General features: G+C 43.5%; 1 protein-coding gene across 1 annotated transcript in view; it reads left to right on the top strand.

Moving 5' to 3' along the window:
* The first annotated feature begins 3,069 nt into the window (after positions 1 to 3,069).
* The window catches only part of LOC140203491 (neuronal pentraxin-2-like), a 31,285-nt gene continuing 15,708 nt past the window's right edge, over positions 3,070 to 18,646 (top strand). The window contains exon 1 of the mRNA XM_072269567.1: positions 3,070 to 3,516. Within this exon, the coding sequence (XP_072125668.1) occupies positions 3,070 to 3,516 (447 nt within the window). The remainder of the gene's footprint in view (positions 3,517 to 18,646) is intronic.

Genomic DNA, 18,646 nt, shown 5'->3' with positions numbered 1-18,646 from the left:
CTTACTTGGTCTCCTCGGACCCCCACCCTACAACATAACACACTCCACTTCAGCAATGCAGGTAAGCCCTTCCTGAGAACACGAAGAACCCCTCCACCTCACCCACGCTCCAAATAGATAAAAGTACTGAGGGTGGATGATAGAAAAGTGGAGGGCTATGTAGGGTGGAAGGGTTACATTGATCTTGGATAGGACAAAATGGTTTTTACTGTGCTGTAGTGTTCTATGTTTGATACATGTTCTCCTCACCTTTAGACCTAAAGCTCTCACACCCAGAGAATCTACATGCGATGGCCACTTTATTAGGTACACCCGTACACTTGCTCATTTATGCAAACATCTAATCAGCTAATCATGTGCAGCAAACAAATGCATAAAATCATGCAGACATCGTCAGGAGGTTCAGTTGTTGCTCAGACCAAACCTCAGAATGAGGAAGAAATGTGATCTAAGTGACTTTGACTGTGGAATGATTGTTGGTGTCAGATAGGATGGTTTAAGTATCTGAGGAACTGCTGACCTTCTGGGATTTTCATGAGGATAGTGTGAAAAACAAAGGTCACCCAGTGGGTGGCAGTGTTGTGGGTGAAAACGCCTTGTTAATGAGAGAGGTCAGAGGAGACTAACCAGACTGATTCAAACCGACAGGAAGTCAACAGTAACTTAAATACCACTTGTTACAACAGTGGTGTGCAGAAGAGCAGCTCTGAATGCACAATACTTAGAACCTTGAAGCTGATGGTTTTACCAACCCTGAGAATACACGATTTCCCCAACATGACTAAGTAAGCAATCACTTCACCCCAGAAGTACTATCAATCCAACCAGAAAATGTGTTCATCCCCTGCAGAGAGCTCCAACAATCTAACCACAGAGTCTAATACCTCCTCACACTAAGATCACTACGTTTCCTACCTCTAGGACACCAGGTACCCAAGCCTGGGAAGTCAGTGTCCTCCCACCCTGAGAAGACAAGGTCTTCCTAATCCTAGAACACAAGGTCTCCCACTCAAGGAGTTTATTAAGTCCACCCCAGATTACTGGCTCTCCTCAATCCAGAAACACAAGTCATATGGCTGGTTTAGCAATGAACAACTAGTATGGAGATCCTTAGGAAAAAAAGTAATTCTTCAATAGAAGATGACCTTTAACAGACTCTTATCTTGGGTATTGATAATACCCCTTCACAAATTCTGAGCAATAACCGTATTGCAGACATAAGACACAATCCCATGAGGACTTTTCTCTGGACAATTTGCATCTCAGGAGATTGCTGTAGAACAGAGACACCTAGGGGTACAGGTACAGATTTTCCTGATGGTGAAGAAGACATTTGGCATACTTGTCTTTATTGGTAACGACACTGAGGGCAGGAATTGGGATGCCATAATGGAACTATATAAGTTGTTTGTGTTACCACATTCGGAGAATTTTGTAGTACTAGTAATAACAGTAGTAGCATTGTGATCATTGGCACCAGAATGTGTCACAACACTTGTGGGCTGCCCCTGACACATCCTTAGGTGGTTGTTAATAGAAACAATGCATTGCCTTGTATAGACACAAGAGGTACTGCAGATGCCGGAAATCTAGAGCAATACACACAATCGGCAGGAGGAGCTCAGCAGGTCAGGCAGCATCTATAGATGGGATAAACAGTTGACATTTCAGACTGAAACCCTTCATGAGTCACAATGAAGGGTTCTGGCCCGAAACATCAATGGCTTATTCTCATCCATATATGCTGCCTGACCTGCTGAGCTCCTCCTGCAGACTGTGTGTATTGCATTTCACTGTATGTTTCAACATATTGTTCATGTGATAAATAATTGAATCTGAATTAGCTCTAGGAAGGATGTCATTAAACTGGAAAGGGCGCTAAAAAGATTCACGAGGATGTTACCAGGACTGGAAGGTTCAAGCTATAAGTGGAGGCTGGATACGTTTTCCTCCCTGGAGTGTAGGATGCTGAAGGGTGACCTTACAGAGATTTATAAAACCACAAGGGAGCATAGATAATGTGAATAATACAAACACACAGGTTTTAGTTGAGATTTAAACGAGATCTGCAGGGGCATTTTTTTCACAGAGGGGGGTGAGTATAGGGAACGAACTGTAGAGGCGAGTACAATTTTATTTAGACAGGCACATGTATGGGAAAGGTTTAGAGCAGGGGTTCCCAAATGTTTTATGCCATGGACCAATATCTTTAAGCAAAGGGGCGGTGAGCCCCAGGCAGGGAACCCCGGGTTTAGAGGGATACGGACCAAACTGGTAAATAAAACTAGCTCAGGTAGTCAACTCGGTCGGCACGGCTATTGATAGACACATGAATGTGAGGCAAACGGAGGGTTATAGACGTGGTATAGGTAGAGAGGATTTGCTTAGTTGGTCAATTGGCAACTAATTTATTTGGTTCGGCACAACACTGTGGGCCGAGGGGCCTGTTCCTGTTCTGTGTTCTGTCAGATGGGCCAAAAGGCCACGCAACTCTATCTTTGCTTGATTAGGTTACTGCCCGCCCCCCAACACCACCACCACCACCACCGCCAGCACCTTGTTAAATTTAGTACAGATCCGCTGCCTCACCAGGTAACCTTTAGCCCATTAACAGGTCCGTGTGTGTGTGCCAAGTTACAATCGACTCCCCCCGGGCGATCCTTCATTCAACGGACAGCAAGCGATCCCAGCCGCGTCTAATGGAGAAAAGACGTCAGCTCCGCCACGTTTTTCGCCGATACTGGAAGGGCTGGGATGAATAAGTCAGCAGGTCTAGTCTCCGTCGGGACCTGGAGCACGGGGACCCACCTCTCGCACACCGGTACACCGGTATTCTGAATGCCAGTGTGGAAACTGACACGGGGGCGGAGCCTGGTGTCTGAACCTCGCTCATTGCTTGGAGACCAGCTGACGTAGAATCATTCGCCACCAATAAATAGGCTCGGCTGAAGGCGCCAAGAGCATTACTCGGTGAGATTTCTCCCGCGCTCCTCAATTGCGACCTCCTTTCATCGCCCACAGCCAGGTGAATTGCTAACTTGCTTCCCCCACCCCCCCCCTCCTCCCAACATGCTGGCCTTGCTCGCCGCAACCTTTGTCCTGGTCGCCAGCAGAGGCTCTTCGGCCCCCGGCCAAGACACACAGGCCACCCGGTTTGTCTGCACCTCCATCCCCCTGGACGCGGACCCAACCTGCCCGGTGCCACCAATGCCCATACAGGTGGGCTCGTCCCAGGAGCAAGACCTGCGTGCCACAGTGATGCAGCTGAGGGAGACCATCCTGCAGCAGAAAGACACCCTCAGTCATCAGAAGGAGACCATCAAGGAGCTGACCGGCAAACTGAGCCGGTGCGAGAGCTCCCAAATGGAAGCTAAGAACAAGGGAGGCCGGAGGAAGCTGTTCGACCGGATGCACGGCAAGGACACGATGGGCGATCTCCCCAGAGACCATGGCAAACTGGTCGACCACTTGGGCCGGACCATACAGACTCTGAAAGATAGACTCGGCAACTTGGAGGTAAGTTCCAGGTGGGATATGAGACCGCTCGGACCACACTTGCAGTTTCCGCCTTACCCCTCCCTTTCGTGAAGAGAGACCAATGTCTTTTTTTTAGAACTATCTGCTGGCTGGAGATTGATCAGGGGCTCAGATTTCGCCCTGGGTTTTCCACACCGGGATGTCCCACCAAAAAAAAGGCTGCCTGTTACCCCGACCCCTTCCGATCTCTGATACCGAATCGGCTCCAGCAAAATGAATTTTTCTACGTACTGAGTACCCCGAGGATTAAAACCAGCCTTGCTCCCCGGAGAACGGAACATCACGCTGTTGCGTATTAAACTCCACAAAATCTGAAATTTATACAAAATGGAAATACTCATTAGACCAGGGACCATCTCTGGGGAGAGATAGAATTAGTTGTTTTGTCATGAGAAACCAGGGAATACTTTTTATTTCAGAATCCCGGCGTCTGGAATTCGGGGGGGCGGGGGAGGAAATTGACAGAGGAAGACAAAATTGAGGGGCATACGAACTGTACATTGTACGTAACTCCTCTTCTCTCTCCCCCCCCCCCCCCAACAGAGGATTTAAAGTAGAGGTAAGAGGTTTAGCAGGAGATCTGAAGCGGAATTATTTCACCCCAAAGGGATTGGAATTTGAAGTACCCCCGTGGGGATGGTGGAGCATCTGGGCGAGCTATAGAAAGCTATATCCCTGTGCTACTGCGCAGGATTAATATAGCTAGATATTTAAGTCGTCAATGATATCGTGGATCGCAAACTTGTATTTCTGGGCGGAGTTAATGAACTGTCCTTGGTACCGATTTCACTCACCCGCATAGGAGCTCTCCTTGGTCCTGAAACCTCAGACCACTTCGGAGACGAATCGAATCGATCAAAGTCACACCTTGCCCATGCCGACCAAAGTGCTCGTCTAAGTTAATCGTAATTTCTTGCGTTTGGCCTATATCTCTCTAAATCTTTCATATCCATGCACCTGTCCAGTGCTATTTAAATATCGTTATTGTATCTACCTCAATCAATTCCTCTGGCCGTTCATTTCATATACGGACCATAATCTGAGCGGAAAAATGTTGCTCTTCACGTTTCTCTTAGTAGAGGAAGGTTTGCATTTGGTCCCATTCAGACCTTTATCACTCTCGCCAGCGTTCATCTTGAAATACAGTTCAAGATTTGTCAGTACACAAGTATAAAGGAGAGCAAATTGATTGTTACTCCAGATCCAACACAGCATAAAAAACACAATAAGCATAAAGAATACAATAAAACACACAATTAATATACAGTACTGTATAAAAGTCTTGGGCACATATATAGCTAGGGTGCCTAAGACTTTTGCACAGTACTGTATTTATCAATGAGTGGAGAGAGTTTGTAAATCTGATTGGAGCAAATGAAGTTGGGAGTGGTGTGAGTGGAGCACTCTAAGAGGGTGTTGGTGTTGCAAAGGTGGCAGAGGAGAAGAGGCAGGGGTGGGGTGGCATGGGTGCAGAACAGGCAAGTTCATTTGATTCCAAGCAATTGGTTTATTGATCAATACAGAAATGTCTCTCTGGTGCTTCCCGCTCTCTCCCCTCTCCCTGCTTTCAGTCCATAATAGAGACCCATATCAGAACCAGGTTTATCATTCAGATATGCCAAGGTTTTTTTTGTGGCAGCTGTACAGTATAATAAATAAAATTGCTACAGTACTGTGCACCCTAGCTATATGTATGTGGCCAAGACTTTCACATAGTAGTGTAAGTACAATAAGATTTACTTGTCAAACATAGACTGAGAATATGTACATTAAGTGTTGCTAGGTACAGGAGCATCTGTATATAAGGTGACTCTAACAGGAAATCGAGTTTAATTTCCATTCAACCATATACATGAATACAGCCAAATGAAGTGTTTCTCTGGGGCCAAGGTGCAATACACTGTACCAACAGTCACATACAGCATACAATGTGCAATTCTGATAGCAGAAAGATATACATTCACAAGCAAATAATAGAAAAAAGCAAGATACCCTATGTTCCTACGTGTCATGAACTATAGATTGATGGTGCAGGGACATTGTTCTAGAGCAATGTTTCTGCAAGAACAAGCCTGAGTAGTTTCCCCATTTTGCACAAGTTGAACACAATCCAGGTTGCCTCCTTGGGAGCGAATGCTGGAATGATTCAATGTGTGGGGAGAGGGAGCTTATAGAGTACATTTTAAATTTTGTTATTTAATGCTTTAAGTAAAGTGAATATAAAGGAACTGAATGTTCAGTCAGTCAGAACATATTAGCCAGCACCAATATCTTGGGAAAGAACATTGGTTAAGACTAATGCCTTTGCCTTGGGCCATCTCGGGGGCGTGGATGATGTATTAATGACAGTGACCGAAATAGGCAGTAATGATGTGGCCAAAGCTATATCAGGCTTCAATATTGGACAAAACTTATTTCCTCTAATTAGTTTTGTATCTCCATTGATGCAATGCTCAGCACTCCTATCAGTGATAGTGATTTAATCACAGTTACGTATCTACATTAATCAAAACATGCATCCAGGATAGGAGACAAATGAGCAGATTTCCCCTGAGCTACTACTTTGAAGACTGTTTCAAGTTAGACCTTATTCCCTGTACAATTTTCTTCATCCTGTGAATTCTCTCCTCTTTAAATATTTATTCAACTTCCTTTTGAAAGTTACAATTCAGCCTGCTTCTGTCAAGGATCCAGGATCTACTTTATTTGCTGTATATGCAATCAGTGGCCACTTTATTAGGAATCTCCTGTACATAATAGTGTCCACTGAGTGTATATTCATGGTCTTCTGCTGCTATAGCCCATCTGCTTTAAGGTGCAATGTGCTGTGCATTGAGATGTTCTTCTGCACACCACTGTTGTAGTGTGTGGTTACTTGAATTACTGTCACCTTTCTGTCAGCTTGAACCAGACTAGCCATTCTCTTCTGACACCTCTCATTTGCAAGATATTTTTGTCTGAACTGGATTTTTTTTTTGCACCACTCTCTGAGAACTCTAGAGATTGTTGTGCAGGAACATTCCAGGAGATCAGCACTTTCTGAGATATTCAAACTATCCCATCTGTCATCTACAAGCATCCCATGGTCAAAGTCATTTTGGATCACATTTTTCCCCATTCTGATATTTGGTTCAACATCTGAACCTCTTGACTATGTCTGCATGCTTTTATGCATTGAGTTGCTGCCACATGATTGGCTGATTAGATATTTGCATTAATGAGTAGGTGTAACTAATAAAGTGTGCATGTGTACATGTAGTAGGGATTTGCTGTGGTATGTTGGTCAGGGTATGACATGTAACAAAAATGACAACATTCAACATTTATAAAGAACTATTTAAAAATAAAATTAGAGGTTAAAGTACAGATATGCAGTAGGCCATACATAAATACCAGTGTGTATTTACAATCTAGGTTGCTTTATAAAAGTGGGTTAAAATGTTTACTGTGCAGTGATTGGAGTAATGGGGAGGATGGGGATTACTAGAGTGTTTGAACAGATTAACTAGATGGAGGATTCCAGTCACCTTTTCCTCAGTGGTATTGGTTTCACATTTGCAAAGATTAAAGAAAACAATCTAATACCATGCATTGCTTATGCCAGCACACTATCAAGCAACAAAGCTATAGTACCACACACAAAATGCTGGAGAAACCCAGCAGGGCGGGCAGCATCAATGAAAATGAATAAACAGTCGACTTTTCAGGCCAAGTCCTTTTGAGATCTTTCATCAGACCCTGCCTAACCTGCTGAGTTCCTCCAGCATTTTGTGTTTGTATGTGTGTTGCTCTGGTTTTCCAACATCTGCAGAATCCCTTGTGTCTAGTATGCAACAACTAGTTTGTAATTAACTCTCGCTATCAATGGAAGAAGAGTGTGCACTATTGCAAATCTACTCTTGCCATTTAGTTCACTGTAAAAGTTGTTTGAAACTGACAGCTTTGGTTTGAAGAGAAGTCTGAATTTAAAAAGTCTCATCTATTAATAGTTGAGGTTGAATCACTTATTTGAAAGACGATCAATGTAATAGAACTGGTTGTAATGGTTCAAAGATCATTTGTAGTCAATCACAAAATACTTGGATTTACATGAATTAAGCAAATATTAAAGTAAGTGCTCCCTTTAAGACCATAAGACATAGCATCATAATTAGGGTATTCAGTTCATCGAGTCTGCTCTGCCATTCCATCATTGCTGATTTATTATCCCTCTCAATATCATTCTCTTGCCTTCTCCCTGTAACCAATGACACACTTACTAATCAAGAAACTATCAGCCACCACTTCAAATATACCCAATACCTTGGCCTCCCCAGCCTCCTGTGGCAACGAATTCCACAGATTCACCACCCTCTGGTAAAAGAAATCTCATCTCTGTTTGAAAGTGACGGTACTTCTATTCTGAGGCTGTGCCTTCTGGTCCTAGACTCCCTCACTATTGGAAATATTTTCTCCAAATCCAGTCTAATTAGGCTTTTCAATATTCTAAAGGTTTGAATGACAGCTTCACTCATTCTTCTAAATTCTTGTCAGTACTGGCCTAGGGTCCTCAAACACGCCTCACACATTAACCCTTTCATTCTTGAGATCATACTCATGAACAAGATGATGGGAATCTTGTGCAGAGGTTATTTATATCAACACTTTATTTTTTCAGTTACTACCATTTTGACCTCTTGTGTTTATAATTTGGAAAGTGAATTGATGCTAATTTCATGAGGATCCTATCAAGTTCTGTTGGTGCTAAGTTATTTCAGTCCAATAAGTGTATCTTCGTTAAGCTTAATCCACAGTCTTTCCAGTACAAAGCTCTGTGATGAACTCAAACTGTATCCACTGAAGTCAATGCAAAAAATATTCAGATGAAACATGAGTTTTTAACTTGCAACTTATTTATTTAACATAATTTACTAGTACTTTCTATTTGTAAAGCTTGTTGCTTAAGCCCATCACCTCTACTAGGGTATAGTCTGCCAAGTGTAGTTCACCAGAGTCCTCTATCTTGGACCTGTCTTTCACATTGTCTCCATATATAGCTCATTTAGTGTATCCTTTCTCTCCCAGGGATGAGGCCTTTGGAGCTTCTGTTGCACTGGGATTTTATGGGGTGGGATTGCTAGTCCCATGCCCAACTCTTTTTTTTGCAACTGGACTAGGGACTGTCCATTGTCCAATCCTTAAAAACCAAGTCACGATGCAGGATGCAAATAAAGTGTGATTAATTCATACTGATACAATTGTATTTTTATGCTATATTGACTGTCCTGTTGTACATACTATTTATTACAAATGACTATAAATTGTACATTGCACTTTTAGATGGAGACGTATGTAAAGATTTTTACTCCTTGTGTATATGAAGGATGTAAGAAATAGTCAATTCAATTCAAGAGGTCCAAACTATTTAATTCATCATATTATGCACTTTCCCCAGAATTAGTCAATTTGAATGCTTTCACTCCAATTAGTAACATGTGTGCATAATCTTTTTCTTTCTTGAGAATTTAATTTTGTCCACTCAGCTTCTTCAACATAACTTTTTCTAAGAAATTAGAAGTTAGATGAATGTAATCAAGATCAAATGTTAGACTTTTGGCCTACATATTATATCAGATTTATTATTTTAGAAATAGAAAACCATTATTAAGGAAGACTGTTATTGGAGGCAAACCCCATTCCCATTCTGACATGTCATCCATGGCCTCCTCTTCTGGAAGATGAGGGCATTTTCATGTTGGAGAAACGACACCTCGTATTCTGTCTGTGTGGCTTCCTGATAGCATAAACATTGATTTCTCCAATTTCTGAATTTTTTCCCTCCCCTATCCCCTCTTCTTCAGTTCACCACACTGGCCCTCTCTTGCCTCTTCTCTTCTCACCGCCTGTCCATCACCTCCTACTGATGTCCCTCCTTCCCTTTCTCCCATAGTCCACTCTACTTTCCTATCAGATTTCTTTTTCTCCAGACCTTTACTTTTTCCACTTATGACTTCCTAATTTCTTGTCATCCCCTATCCCACCACCCATCTGGCTTCACCAATCACCTTTTAGCTTGTTCTCCTTCCTGGTCCCATGTCTCTTTATTCTAGTGTCTTCCCCTGTTCTGATGAAGGGGCTTGGCTTGAAATATCGACTGTTTATTAATTTCCTGACCTGCTGAGTTCCTCCAGCATTTTGTATGTTGCATTAAAGAACACAATATTGGAATCTTCTCAACTTCATTTTTAAACTAATGATCCAAATGCTGAATTTGCAGAAGCTTTCATTTTTGTAAGGTTAGAATAAGAACTAACCAATGGATTTGGCATATTCTGACTCCAAGAAGACTTTCTCATAGGGTGCCATGCAAGAGGGAGCTATAAATAACTGGAACTCATGGAACTGGAAGGAATGTACTGGCAGAATCAGTTATATTTATTATCACTGACTTAGAGAACTGAACTGTATTTTGCAGCAGGAGACATAAAATTACTAGAAATTACAAAAATATGTAGTGCAAATAATGGAATATCTTCATCACTGAGCTGTGAATTATATCATCATTGTGCGCTGTGTCGTATGACGTGGGTGATCATGTTATTTCCATGACCTCGATTTTTCTTGTCAAATTTTTCTAAAGAAGTGGTCTGCCATTGCCTTCTTCTGGACAGTGTCTTTACAAGACGGGTGACCCCAGCCATTATCAATACTCTTCAGGGATTGTCTGCCTGGTGTCGGTGGTCACATAACCAGGACTTGTGATATGCACCAGCTGCTCATACGACCACCCACCACCTGCTCCCATGGCTTCACATGACCCTGATCTGGGGGCTAAGCAGGTGCTACACCTTGCTGAAGGGTGACCTGTAGGCTAGTGGGTGAAGGGGCACCTTGCACCTCCTTTGGTAAAGACATATCTTCACCCCCAACCCATAAATGGAATAACAAAGTCATACAAAAGAGAACAATGGCGAACACACAGAATGCTGGAGGGACTTAGCAAGTCGGGTGTCACCTATGGAAGGAAATAAACTGTCGATGTTTTGGGCCAAGCCCCTCATAGACCATTCAGAAATCTGATGGGGGGGGGTGGGTGGATGGAAGAAGCTGTTCTGAATCATTTAGTGTGGGTCTTTAGGCTCCGCAATGATAGTAACAAGAAGGGTGAGTGTCCTTAGTGATTGATGCTGCCTTCTTGAGGAACTGGCTCTTGAAGATTTCCTCAGTGTTGGGAAGGATTGTGCCCGTGATGGAAACAGGTGAGTCTACAACAGAGCAGAAAATTGGGAGGTTGCTGGGACTATTGAAAGCAATCTATGCCCATCAGCAAACTACATAAAATGCTGGGAGAACTCAGCAAATCAGGGAGCATCAATGGAGATGAGTACACAGTTAACTCTTCAGGCTGAGTCCCTTCATCAGGACTGGAATGGAAGGGGGTAGAAGCCAGGTTATATATTTATGGCCACTATATTCAATACACCTGCTCATTAATGCAAACATCTAATCATTCAATCACGTGCAGCAACTCAATGCATAAGTGTGCAGACATAGTCAAGTGATTCAGTTGTTCAGATCAAACATCAGACTGGGGAAGAAATGATTTAAGTGATTTTGATTGTTGTTGCCAGACAGGGTGAATTGAGTATCCCAGAACCTGCTGACTTTTGGACTTTCACACAGCAGTCTATATAGTTTACAGGGAATGGTGCCAAGAACAACCCACCCAGTGAGTGGCAGTTCTATGGGTGCAAGCACCTTGTTAATAAGATGTCAAGCTGACAGGAAGGTGACAGTAATTCAAATAACCACGCGTTACAACAATGGTATACAGAAGAGCATCTCTGAATACATATTTCCAACCTGGGCTACAGCAGCAGAAGACCACAAATGTAGACTCCTGTTTAGGTACAGGAGGTTCCTAATAAAGTGGCCACTGAGTGTATATTCGTGACTTACATAAGTGTAACATACCCAAGTTTGTATCACTTGAACAGTTGGGTGGCTTGTGAATTGGAAAAAGGATACAAGTAAGCTTTCAAGGTGATAAACAGGCTAAACGAATGAGCAATGAGTGAGTAGAATACGAGGGGTGATTGATAGGTTCATGTCCTAAGGTAGAAGGAGTCAATTTTAGAAAACCTAGCACATTCATTTTTCAACTAGTCCCCTCCTACATGTACACACTTAGTCCAGCGGTCGTGGAGCATACAGATCCCTTCTTTGTAGAAGTTGGTGTCTTGGACCTCCGGAAAGTGGTCCACAGTGGCGGTGATTGATAAGTTTGTGGCCTAAGGTAGAAGGAGATGAGTTATTAACTTCAAACTTTGTGCATAATCACTCAGAGTTGAACTGCACGTGCATGTAATGAGAGCTGTATAAGTCATCTCCTTCTACCTTAGGCCACAAACTTATCAATCACCCCTTGTATAATCCAGGGGCACGTTATTTACTGAAGCAGAAAAATATAGATATGCAGAGTATATTTAAAATATTGTGAGACTGAAGGGGATTGGGTACCTTGTACACAAATCACTGAAAGGTTACATGTCAAGATGCAAGTACTAAGCAAGGTAAACGGCATGTTGTCCTTTCTTGCTTGCTACATACACCTGTTAGGGTGCATTCTCCAGTTACCTTATAAGGTAACCCTAGCCTTCAGCCAGGAGCGGATGTCATCAGGTGGTTCCCGACCTTCACCGAGTGTTTTGACCCTTAACCACGACACTCTCCAGTTGGTGGGCCGGCAGTGATGGACCAAATCACTGCCCGTCTGCTTCTGGCTTCCAGCTCCCCTCCTCTCGCCTACTCTAAATCCAACAAGAGGCTCATTCCGCCTCTTCCCCCATCCTACAAGCTGCTTGTTTTTTGCTCCTTTTGTCCAGGCCCAGATCTGACAACAACCGCCATGCTGATTTGGCTGGGAAACCTCTGCAGCCGATCTCCACAGGGAACAACCATGCCTGCCATCCCTTGTCTTTACACTCCTGCAGTAAGGGCTGGTACTTCAAGGCCTTTCTCTCGTGGGCCTCTTCCCATCCCTCCTCCCACGGCACAGTCAGCTCAACCAGAATTATCTTCTTGTCTTCCGTTGACCACAGTACAATGTCTGGGCGTAGGGTTGTGTGCACCACATCCGGGAACTGCAACCTCCTTTCCCACAGCGACCCTCATCTCCCAGGACCTGGCTGTTAGCAGCAGATTGGGCTTTGGTTGCATATACCTGTAAAGGTAACATGAGCTGTAGGGAAAGTTTGAACAGGTGCGGACTTTATTCCTTGAAGTGTTAGTGAAAGTGGAGACTTAATAGAGATATACAAAATTATGAGGTGTATAGACAGGGTAAATGCAAGTGGGCTTTTTCCATTGAGGTTGGGAGAAACTAGAATTAAAGGTCAAGGGTGAAAGTTGAAATGTTTAAGGGGAAACTTCTTCACTTAGGGGGAACTGAGGAGGAAATTCTTCACTCAGGTGGTGACAGAATGGAATGAATTGCTCGTGGAAGCGGTGGATGCAGGATCGATTGCAATATTTAGGAAAAAATTGGGTCCTATGAATGGGAGGGGGGGCGCGGCTATGGAGGGCTATGGTCCAGGTGTGAGTTGATGATACTCAGCATAGTAACAGTTCAGCATGGACTAGATGGGTTGAAGGGCCTGTTTCTGTTCTGTAGAGCTCTATGAATCTACACCTTAATGCAATTATATCCGGTGTTGATGAGACCACAGCTGGAGTAATTTGTACACGCCTGATAACCCAACCGAGGGAAAGATGTACTTACAAGAGAGGAGGTACAATAAAGTTATTAGATTCTTCGAATGAGGGGTTTTATCCTATGTTGTTGTTTGTTGGGCCCTTGGCTTCCGGTGGGAGCATAAATCATTGCTGACCTCCTGTCTCCATTGTCCTCTGATGGTATGGTTGGAGCTCATTGATGCTTCTGCAATCCATTGTATCCACTGTACAGGGATTGGCTTATACAGCTTCCCCAGAGCCCTGTTGGCCGGCCTTACCCACTTCTACCTTTCACGATGGAGATGTAGGGTTGGACTTTGAGAGACGGTTTATCCCATGAAAGATTAAACCTGGGCTGAAAGCCTCTGGGGTTAAAAGATTAAAAATGATCTTATTGAAATCTGTAGACAATGATGGGATTAGTAGGATAGATGCATAGATTATATTTCCTGACACCCCTCTCTCTGGTATCTACAACTGAGGTTAACAGTCTCAAAAGCAGTCGGTCATTCAGGACAGAAATGACATAAAGATTTCTTTACCCAGAAGGTCAGCAACTCAGTGGGTCAAGTAGTGTCTGTGGAGTTGAGAGGATATCGGACCTTTTGGGTGTAAGAACATAAATGGACAGGATTAGGCCATTTGGCTCTTCATGCCGCTCATAAGTATCTGATTCTTCCACCTCACACCTTTGGAACTTGAGCCACTATGTACAGTACAGGCCCCGTGGCTCTTGATATTGTGCCAACCTCCGAGATCAATCTAACCTTTCCCTCCTAGCTAAGAGTTTCGTAAATGTCCCTAATATATCTGCTTCTACCACCACTCCTGGCAGGGTATTCCATGCCCCCACCAACCTACCTCTGACATCCCTCCTCCCCTATACATTCCTCCAATCACCTTAAAATTGTCCCCCCTCCCCTCCGTTCTTAGCCATTTCTGCTCTGGGAAAAAGTCGGCTTGATCTCTGCCTCTTGTCATCTTGTACAGCTCCGTCCATCCTTCGCTCCAAAGAGAAAAGCCCTAGCTTGCTCAGACTTTCCTCATATTTCGTGCTCTAATCCAGCCAGCGTCCTGGTAAATCTCCTCTGCACTTTCTAAAGCTTCCACCTTCTTCCTATAATGAGGAGACCACAGCTGGAGACAATATTGTGCACTATCCAGATGTCCCTTGAGTCACTTGTATTGAAATCTATCAGCCCTCATTTTGAATCAGTTCAGTGCCTGATGCTCCAAAGCCTTCTAGGGTAGAGAATTCCAAATATATGACAGAAAAGGAATCAAGAAATGTAGGGTTTGTGCAGAGAAGAGGCATTGAGATGGAAATTATCTTTGCTGGGGCAAATGAATAGCCTTTTCTTGCTTTAGTTAGTTGTGCTATGTAAGGCAGCATACTGGCGTAGAGATTAGCATAATGTTTTACAGTACTAGCTGTAAGGTGGGGTTTCAATTACTGCCGCTGCCTATAGGAAGCTTATAAGTTCGCTCTGTGACTGTGTGGGCTTCCTCCAGGTACTCCAGTGGAATGTGGAACGTACGTCCCACCTACATTCCAAATGAGTGTAAGTTAGGGATAGTAAATTGTTGGCACTGGAAGTGTGGTGACTCTTGCAGGCTGCCCTCAGCATGTATTTGACCTGCGTTGGTTGTTTGGCAGCACATTTGATGTACACGTGACAAAGCTAATCTCTAAAGATCATCGTCTTTCATCTTTTGTTCATATGCATTTTAATGAAAGAACAACTCTGATCACCATTTTATTCTGTATGGACACATTAAATGATAAGAAATTCTTCACATCATTCAGTGTGCTGAGCTTATGCCCATTTAGTCGAAATGAAATATTATTTGTGACTTCAATTCAAGTTTAATTGTCATTCGACCATATACGAGACAGTGTTACTCTGGGGTCAAGGTTGTATTGAGAGTATCCTGAGCAGCTGCATCACTGCCTGGTTCGGAAATTGCACAACCTCGGATCGCAAGACCCTGCAGTGGATAGTGAGGTCAGCTAAGAAGATCATCGGGGTCTCTCTTCCCGCCATTACAGACATTTACACCACGCACTGCACCCACAAAGCAAACAGCATTATGAAGGACCCCACGCACCCCTCATACAAACTCTTCTCCCTCCTGCCATCTGGCAAAAGACACCGAAGCATTCGGGCTCTCATGACCAGACTATGTAACAGTTTCTCCCCCCAAGCCATCAGACTCCTCAATACCCAGAGCCTGGACTGACACCAACCTACTGCCCTCTACTGTGCCTATTGTCTTGTTTATTATTTATTGTAATGCCTGCACTGTTTTGTGCACTTTATAAAGTCCTGGGTAGGTCTGTAGTTTTTGTGTTGTTTTACATAGTTCAGTGTAGTTTTTGTATTGTTTCATGTAGCACCATGGTCCTGAAAAACGTCTTGTTTTTACTGTATACTGTACCAGCAGTTATGGTCGAAATGACATAAACAGTGACTTAACTTGACAAAGCACAATGCCAACCATCACACACACCGCAAAGCACACACAAGACAGCAAGCACAGATGGTATTACACTCACATAATAACAGTTCCAAAATGCGTACAATCAATCTGCAGTTGACCACAATGGAGCCTGCTTCCTGCCAAGCAAAGACTGGGTGCAGCAACGACTCCAGTGTGGATGCAGTGCCACATCACCCCTGGTGGGGCGCATTGGCCTCGACGTTGTCCCACACCCCTGCTGGCAACACCCTGGCTTGAGGCCTGGTCCTCACGCATACAAGACAAGTACATATAGAACATCAGTAAAATGCGGCCACATAGAATATGCTTGTAAGTAGACCAGACCCCCCCCCCCCCACTCCCCCAGCCAATTGAGATCATCAGTCAACCACAATAGAGCTTCCAGCCAGGATGCTGTGTCACACCATCCCCAGCGGAGCGCAACAACCCCAATGCCCCCGGGTGATATCGCCACTTGATGCGTAGTCCTCAGATATAAGAAGCAAAACTTCTCAAACAGAACTTTCACTGAACTTGAATGAACTCTTCAGTTGTAATTTCAATCCAGCCATCACATTATAAGAGCATAGATCTGCGCAGCACAGGCCCCACTCCTTCAGCTCACAATATTTTGCCCAACCACTTAAACGTTTAATTATATGACCGGCTAGACTATTCCCTCCTGCCTGCACAATGTCCATATGCCTTCCATTTTCCTCCCATCCATCTGCCTATCTAAATGTCACTTAAGAGTCCCTAATGCATCTGCCTCTACCACCACCCCACGCACCCAATATGTTTTTTTAAAAAAACTCGCTCCTCACATTTCCTTTGAACCTTAAATGCAAGCCCTCTGGTTTTAAACATTTCAACCCTGAGGAAATGATATTGTCCGTCTACTCTATCTACGCCTCTCCTAATCTTATAAACCTCTATCAGATCTCCTCACACCCTCTGCTGCTCCGGAGAGAAAACCCAAGTTCGTATAACCTCGATATAGTCTATTGTACTTCGAAATACTATAATATAATTTTTTGCTCTGTACAACATGTTTGACTTGTTGCATTGTGTGCTTCCCCTTGATGTTAATGGGGTAATAAATAACATTATATGTTCTGTGTAAATGAGAATACAAGCACAGTCAAATGAAATATTTAGCTTTAACATTAAATGAAATTTTATATATTACTTGGTAAATTCATACAAACTGAACACCGAGTGCTCTCATTTAACTGAGAATAGATTGATTTAATCTACTTTAATAGACTGCTCAGTCCACACTTAATCTCCTACTTTCTTCAAGGTATTTTTAAAAGACTGATTAATTACATGAAGGGCACTTTTGTACACTAACCAATTTTATGATTAAAATATTTCATATAGAAAGCCAAAAGGCATTGAATAATTAGATTTTTGTTAGATTGGGCTATCTAACTATCGTAATCTAATAAAGGGGTGCATAACATAATCACTCATCTGCCGTTAGTTATGGTTCTGTTCAGCTGCCTGAGTTAGAACATCTACCATCCAGATATAAGAGCGTGAAAATAAGATTAAACTTAAGGGAATCGTGCGTTATTATAAACACAAGAGATTCTGCAGATGCTGGCAACCTTGAGCAATGTTCACAAAAACCTAGAAGAACTTAGCAAGTCAGGGAGTGTCTATAAGGGGTATTCTGAATGGGTCTCTACTGTGGACTGAGAATTGGAAGGGGGCAGGGAGAGGGGAATCATGGTTGGGGGAAAAAGGGAAGGGAGGGGGGAGAGAAGCACTAGAGAGACATTCTGAAATGATCAATAAACCAATTGTTTGGAATCAAGTAACTTTGCCTGGCATCTCAGGGCTGGGTGTGTCTGCACCCGTGCCAACCCCACCCCTGGCACTCCTCCTCTGCCAGCAGTTGACATTTTGGGCTGAGGTGCTTCATCAGGACTGGAAAGGAATGGAGCAGGGGGCAGAATAAGATGACGAGAGGAGTACAAGCTGGCAGGTGATAGGTGAGACCAGGTGAGGGGGAAGGTGTGTGAATGTTGGAGGGGAATGAAGTAATAAGCTGGGATGTGATAGGGGGAAGAGGTAAAAGGCTGAAGAAGGAGGAATCTGATTGGAGAGGACAGTAGACCATGGGAGAAATATAAGGAAGCAGGAAACCAGAGGGAGGGAGGATGAGTAGTTCTTTAACTGTAGGAACAATCACATTCACCAAGTATTACATGCTGTTTCAATGGGGATTTTCTCTGGGGAACAGTGGGCCACCTTAATGCCCTTGTCCATTATATGTTCCCATCACTAGTTATGGGTTCAATTCAGCTGCTTGTTGGCTGAGTTAAAAAGCTGTAGGGCAAGTCTACCATCCAGATAGAAGATCATGAAAATAAGATTAAACTTAAAGGGAACACTGCAATATTATAAACACAAGAGATTCTGCAGATGCTGGAAATCACGAGCAACACGCATGATAGAGGAACTCAGCAAATCAGACAGTGTCTATAGAGGGGAATGAACAGTCAACATTTCAGGAGGAGGCCTTTCATTGGGACGGGAAAGGTGGGGGCGGGGAAAAGTGGAATAAGGTGGGGGGGAGGGAGGCAGGAGATAGATGAGAGCAGGTCGGGAGGGGAAGGAAGGACGGTGGGAGGAATGGAGTAAGAAGCTGGGAGGTGACAGGTGGTAAAAGGCTGAAGAAGGAATCTGATAGGAAGGAACAGTAGACCATGGGAGAAAGGGAAAGAGAAAGGACTTCAAGATTGCTTATTGTCACTTCCAGTACACAAGCGTAAAGAAGAATGGAATAATTGTTCATCCAGATCTGATGCAGCACAAAACAAGATAACACAATGATTTAAATGCACAAGATAACTTGTATGAATGGTTTACATGTCCATAAAGTGACACTAGGCACAGGGGTGTC

The sequence above is a fragment of the Mobula birostris genome, chromosome 9, assembly GCF_030028105.1.
Source record: "Mobula birostris isolate sMobBir1 chromosome 9, sMobBir1.hap1, whole genome shotgun sequence".
Classification (NCBI taxonomy): domain Eukaryota; kingdom Metazoa; phylum Chordata; class Chondrichthyes; order Myliobatiformes; family Myliobatidae; genus Mobula; species Mobula birostris.
The sequence above is the reverse complement of the archived record's forward strand: the minus strand, read 5'-3'. Positions and strand labels throughout refer to the sequence as shown.